Source organism: Bidens hawaiensis, unplaced genomic scaffold (genome assembly GCF_021521415.1).
Source record: "Bidens hawaiensis isolate Kalapana, Puna unplaced genomic scaffold, B.hawaiensis_p1.1 tig00009111_1, whole genome shotgun sequence".
NCBI lineage: Eukaryota > Viridiplantae > Streptophyta > Magnoliopsida > Asterales > Asteraceae > Bidens > Bidens hawaiensis.
Genome location: NW_027491670.1, coordinates 853,994 through 860,678, shown reverse-complemented (window position 1 = coordinate 860,678; position 6,685 = coordinate 853,994). Strand labels below are relative to the sequence as shown.

The 6,685-nt window shown below is 30.8% G+C and overlaps 1 protein-coding gene across 1 annotated transcript; it reads left to right on the top strand.

Annotated features, from left to right (window-relative positions):
* Positions 1-2,363: 2,363 nt before the first annotated feature.
* Positions 2,364-5,203, top strand: LOC143531238 (homeobox protein BEL1 homolog). The gene is made up of 4 exons (XM_077026581.1): positions 2,364-3,188; positions 3,599-3,981; positions 4,437-4,497; positions 4,634-5,203. Exons 1-4 carry the CDS (start codon positions 2,364-2,366, stop codon positions 5,201-5,203), a joined length of 1,839 nt encoding a protein of 612 aa, XP_076882696.1.
* The last annotated feature ends 1,482 nt before the right edge of the window (positions 5,204-6,685 follow it).

Genomic DNA, 6,685 nt, shown 5'->3' with positions numbered 1-6,685 from the left:
AAATGTTTTGCTATTTTTTAACATTTTTTTACTAATTTTTTATATATGTTTTCAGAAGAGAGAAAAAGTTATATTTATATTTTTTATTCACTTTAATTGTGGACCACAATATTTAAACATTAATTAAAAATATATGGTTGAGAATGAGTTTCTAGAGTTTTCATTTTATACTTAGCCTATATATATATATATATATATACATATATATATATAAGGTTAAGTTAATATAAAAACCCACTTGAGTTGTAAAAACTCTAGAAACTCATTCTCAACCACATGTTTTTAATTAAATATTAAATCTTGTGGTTCACAATTAAAGTTAATAAAAAATGTAGAAGTTTATTTACATTTTTTCTCTCCTGAAAACATATATAAAAATTACTGAAAAAATATAAAAAAAGTAGCAAAACATTTTTTTTATGTTTTCAATGTTTTGTATTAAATGTAACAACATATATTACATGTAACAAAAAAAAAGATGTTACATAGGGTTTTCATGGGTTTTCTCAACTCAAGAGGGTTTTCAAACTATACTTCTCCTATATATATATATAGGGTTTGGATCAAATACAAATGAAATTAACATGCTAAACGTGAGAATCAAGTAGAGTAATTATATATACAAGTAGAGTATTTATGTAATTACACCATAGAGTAATTACGTTAATTACTCTATAGTGTAATTACATAAATACTCTACTTGTATATATAATTACTCTACTTGATTCTTATGTTTAGCACGTTAATTTCATTTGTACGCTAACCCTCCCCTATATATATATATAGGGTAAGTATAAAATGAAAACCCACTTGAGTTGTGAAAACCTTATGTAACATCGGTTTTTTTTTTTTTTTTTGCTACACACGTAATATATGTTGTAACATTTAATACAAAACATCGAAACATAAAAAAAATTGTTTTTCTATTTTTTAACATTTTTTTACTAATCTTTATATATGTTTTCAGGAGAGGGAAAAAGTTATATTTATGTTTACATTTTTTATTAACTTTAAATGTAAGGTTAAAATAAAAACCCACTTGAGTTATGAAAACCTTATGTAACATCGGTTTTTTTTTTTTTTTTGCTACACACGTAATATATGTTGTAACATTTAATATAAAACATCGAAACATAAAAAACATTGTTTTTCTATTTTTTAACATTTTTTTACTAATCTTTATATATGTTTTCAGGAGAGAGAAAAAGTTATATTTATGTTTACATTTTTTATTAACTTTAAATGTAAGGTTAAAATAAAAACCCACTTGAGTTATGAAAACCCTATGTAACATCGGTTTTTTTTTTTTTTTTTTTTTTTGCTACACACGTAATATATGTTGTAACATTTAATACAAAACATCGAAACATAAAAAACATTGTTTTTCTATTTTTTAACATTTTTTTACTAATCTTTATATATGTTTTCAGGAGAGAGAAAAAGTTATATTTATGTTTACATTTTTTATTAACTTTAAATGTAAGGTTAAAATAAAAACCCACTTGAGTTGTGAAAACTCTAGAAACCCATTCTCAACCACATGTGTTTAATTAAAGATTAAAACTTGTGGTCCACAATTAAAGTTAAAAAAAATGTAATCATAAATATAACTTTTTCTCTCTCCTGAAAACATATATAAAAATTAGTAAAAAAATGTTAAAAAAAAAGCAAAACAATTTTTTTATGTTTCGATGTTTTGTATTAAATGTTACAACATATATTACGTGTGTAGCATAAAAAAACAAAAAAAAACGATGTTACATAGTGTTTTCACAACTCAAATGTGTTTTTATTTTATACTTCCTCTATATATATATATATATATGTATATATATATAGAGGAAGTATAAAATAAAAATCCATTTAAGTTATGAAAACCATATATATATATATATATATATACAATGACCCCCATTAGTCTATTAGAATACAGATGCTTTTGTTGTATGCATATTTCTGAAATGATGATGATGAGCATACCATGAAAATCTTCATCGTCATCACATATATATCCAACCTTCCTTTATATATATTTGTTTTTCATGGCACCATCTTCTTTTGACACTTTCTGGTTCATTTGCTTCACCGTCCACCACCACCAACACCACCTCTAAGCAAACTCTCTCTCTCTCTAGAACTGTTTTTTCCACTTTTTCTTGGCATAAAGGTGGAAACTTTTAAATTTGCTTTTTGTTCTTGTTGGATTCCCACATGTTTTCGATCAGAAAGACGAGTTCTTTTTAGATCTTTACGAGTAATTTATGACTACAAAAGGACTAACTTTATAAAGATTAAAACAAGATTGAATTTTTGATACTTTTGTGAGTTTTCACCATCATCATCGTCATCATATATGCACTGAAATGGTTGAAGAAGAGAAGATGATGAGAGGGGATAATAATATTATGGTGGACAGTTCTACAGGTGATTACAACTGTTACACTGAAGATCATCATCATCATCATCATGTTGATTCATCAAGTATCCCTAATGCTACAACTAGCTTTGGAACAAGCCCTTTAGAGATCTACAACTTTGAGCTACACAACTCAGTGAGTCACAACTCAGTGAGTCACTTCTGGAAAGGCCCTTCCCCTTCTTCCAAACCCATCACTGATTCAGATTTCTATCACTTTGATGAGTCATCTCTTCAAAGATCATGTGTGTTTCCAAATGATCAAAGGCCAAGTCAAGGTCTCTCACTTTCTCTCTCCTCGGCTAACCCTTCCTCCATCGGGTTACAGTCATTTGAGCTTGTAAGACCACAACAACACCATTATCACCACCAAGGGTATTTTGGGAAATCCATGGCCATGGATAATGACCAACAACATCATCATGACATGATGATTCAAGATAGGTTTTTGGGAAAACCAGGAAATATAGTTAATAGTAGTGGTGGTGTTGGTGATGATGGTGGCTTTAACAACCATCAGAGTGCACAGTACAACATAAGAAGCTCAAGGTACTTGACTCCCGCACAAGAACTACTCAGTGAGTTCTGTAATCTTGGGTCAAAGCAAACTGATCATTCACCAAAAGTGAAGTCCGCAGCTACAACTTCAAATACTTGGAAAGATCATGATAACTTGAATGATGCTACTTCTTCAAAAACCAGATCTTTATCTTCTCTTGAGTTTATGGAATTACAGAAAAAAAGAGCCAAACTCCTCCAAATGCTAGAAGAGGTATATTTTTCTCCATTTTGGATATTTCATAAATTGTTCTATAGGTATTTAGATCATATATTTCATGCTAAAGGTATACATACATATTGTTTTGATTATATTGTTGAAACTTATCTTTCTGCTTTTCCTTTTTTTTTTGTTTTCTTTTCCATAAATTTAAGTTTCCCTTTTTTTAGTTGATGAGTTTTATTTGTTTTAAAAAGAATTAATCTTGAACAATTTTGAGTGACTGAAAACTTTCCCACAAATGTTCACATGATGAAAAGTTAGATGCTTCATTTAATTCTAGAAACTCTTTTCTGATTCACTTATTTTTCTTTTTGATTACTACCCATCTTTTATTTTTTATATTAAATGATAAACCCATGAAAAAAGATGTGATCTTTACTTTGTTTTTATTGTTCAAATAGGTTGATAGAAGATACAAGCATTACTGTGATCAAATGAAGGCAGTTGTGTCATCATTTGAAGCAGTTGCTGGTCAAGGTGCTGCAAAAGTTTACTCATCCTTGGCTTCTAAGGCAATGTCAAGGCATTTTAAATGTTTAAGAGATGGAATTGTGAGCCAGATCAAGATGATGAAGGCTGCGATGGGAGAAAAAGACATTTCTGCCCCCGGGGCGAGTCGTGGGGAGACTCCAAGACTTAAGACTCTTGATCAATCCCTAAGGCAACAAAGGGCTTTTCAACAAATGACCATGATGGATACCCATCCATGGAGGCCTCAACGCGGTTTGCCTGAGCGTTCGGTTTCGGTTCTTCGTGCTTGGCTATTCGAACACTTTCTTCATCCGTAAGACCTTCTAAATCCACTTAAAAACGCCCATTTTCTTGTACCAAGTTTTAAGATAAATGAAATTATAGAAAAGAAACTTGATTAATTGTAGTCCTCAATCATAAGTCTTAGAAAGACAACTTGGTATTTTGGTTGTTTTCATCCACATTCATTTTGATTCCTATATTTATTTTGTCATATTATATCTCCCATCATAAATTTATTCAATTTTATCTTGCCCTTTGGGGCCTTCCTAACATTTTTTTTGCGGATTTGATTCTTGTTACAACTTTCATAGGTCCCATATATATGTATACATATGCATCTCCCACAAGCTTCATGATTCACACAATCTTTACATGTTTTTTATGGATTAATCCAGTAAATGTAATATGAAATATACCCAAGTTAATTAGTTTAAACATATTACAATAAGTTAATATATTATCTTTAATCTTATTGACACATTTCAGGTACCCTAATGACGTCGATAAACACATTCTTGCACGACAAACCGGTCTCTCTAGAAGCCAGGTATGTCTATAAGCACGTAGTTATGCTCTTGAAAAAACTTGTTTTTTGCTGTATATATACATAAAATACAAACTCTTAAGCTATACCTACATTAAATAAATAAAGTTTTTGTACAAATTATTTAACTTTGGTGTAGGTATCAAACTGGTTTATTAATGCAAGGGTGAGGCTGTGGAAGCCCATGGTGGAGGAGATGTACATGGAAGAAGTAAAAGCAAATCAAGAAACCATGGAAGGAACCTCGGATGGATTCAACCCTGACCTGCAACCGGACCAGAAACCGACTGCGAACGAGCTTGTTCAAATAGATTCCGAGTGTCTTTCATCCATCATCAACCACCCTGAAAAAATGGATCACCACCTCACAAAAGCTCAAGATCATGACTTTCACCATGGTCTTCCTAGGGCTTCAAACTCATTCGGAGCGGTGGAGCTCGATTTTTCGGCATACAACAACCATCATAACTTTGGTGGTGGCGACGGTGGTGGCGGTGGAGGGGTTTCCTTGACATTAGGGTTACAACAGCATGGCGGGAAAGATGGTGGTGGTGATGTTGGGGTGAATTCCCTATTTTACCCTCGTGACCACATGGAAGATTGTCAAACATCAGTCCAATATGCTTCTCTCTTGGAAGGTGATCAAGGACAGAATCTGCCTTACAGAAACCTCATGGGTGCACAACTCCTTCATGATTTGGCTGGTTGAAAAACAATTATATATATTTATTTAACAAAATATTATCTAGTCCCATATAAAATATTTAAAATCAAAAAAGAAAATACATGGGTTGTGATCGAATTTAAGTTTCTAGGGTTGTTCTAGCTCAAGGGTATACTTCAATTCAATTGGGGTTAGATTTACAATCAGGTTTAGAACTTAAAGGCTAGCTAGTATAGTTTTCAAATCATTTCTTGTGTCGATTTCAAGGATATTTAAGTAGTTTTTTAAGCGGATATGTTAAGACCAGAAAACTAGTTATTGCAAATTTTCCGTTGGTTTATCGCAAGTACATGCGGCTTCTTCTCTTCCATATATCTATATTCACATGTTTTCTTATGTTAATTTGTTGGAGTTTTGCTTAAACTGTCATATTACTACAAGTCCATTAATATCAAGATATTTTATTAAACATAACTCCGTATCATATATAAGAACTAAATCCTAAATATACAAAACGTCAATTATAATTTTCTCTTTTGTGGAAAAAAGGGCAAGACTTAAACACAAGTCAAATCATGTGAAAGCACAAGCTAACTGATCGAGTATTTTGTGGTTGAAGTTTACATCAAGGCAGTTGCAGTTTCTTAGGGGCATATTTAATAATAAAAAAATACTTATCTATTTTTTGGGCTTATTTAATTCCCTTTTATTGAAATTAGTTTGCCAATATTAAATTGAGCTAGAAAAATTGGTTATGGTTTTAAATTTCAAAGATTATACAAGATATTTTAATATTTTATTATTATAAAGTTTATATTACTTATCATCGTGGTCCCTATACATGTTTGGTTTTCCATACGAAAGACAACCGATATTTTTCTCCATTTATTGTGTTTTTTCTTGTCATTATTCTTTTAATAAATGGAGGAAAAATTGTATTTAATAAGCGCACTTTTAGTTATAAAAATTGAAATCATACTCACATGGAAATTATACATGTAAACTTGTAGCTAGAGATATCTTGTCTTTTTAAGTAAATACGTGAAAACGTCTATTAACGGAAATAGGGACGGCAAAATGTCACCGGTTGCCAAAAAAATGGTCTCTTCACTACTTAAGAAACAACACTCCCAATTTTCATATAATATATTCGTTTTAATTAACATATATAGGCATGCCCATTAGCTTATATAACGCTATTTTTATTCCTAGACGTGTCTGTGTGTCATGACATGTTTAAATACGGATCCAAATTTATATAGAGAATTGCATGATTTGTCTTATGTATCACACTTGAAACTAAGATAAATATTTTTCTACTTCAGATTTTTCTACGATGTACACACAAGTTTTATGGGCGAGAGCTATTTGCATCCGTTTTGAGTATGAGTGAGTTTGTCGGTGTTAGACGCGCTTTTATATAGGTAGTTACATGCATAATCAAAAGACAACATTTGTAATAGGTTTGAATACATCATTTACATCAACACTATTTAAATGTCACGTTTCTTTGTTCTAAAATATATA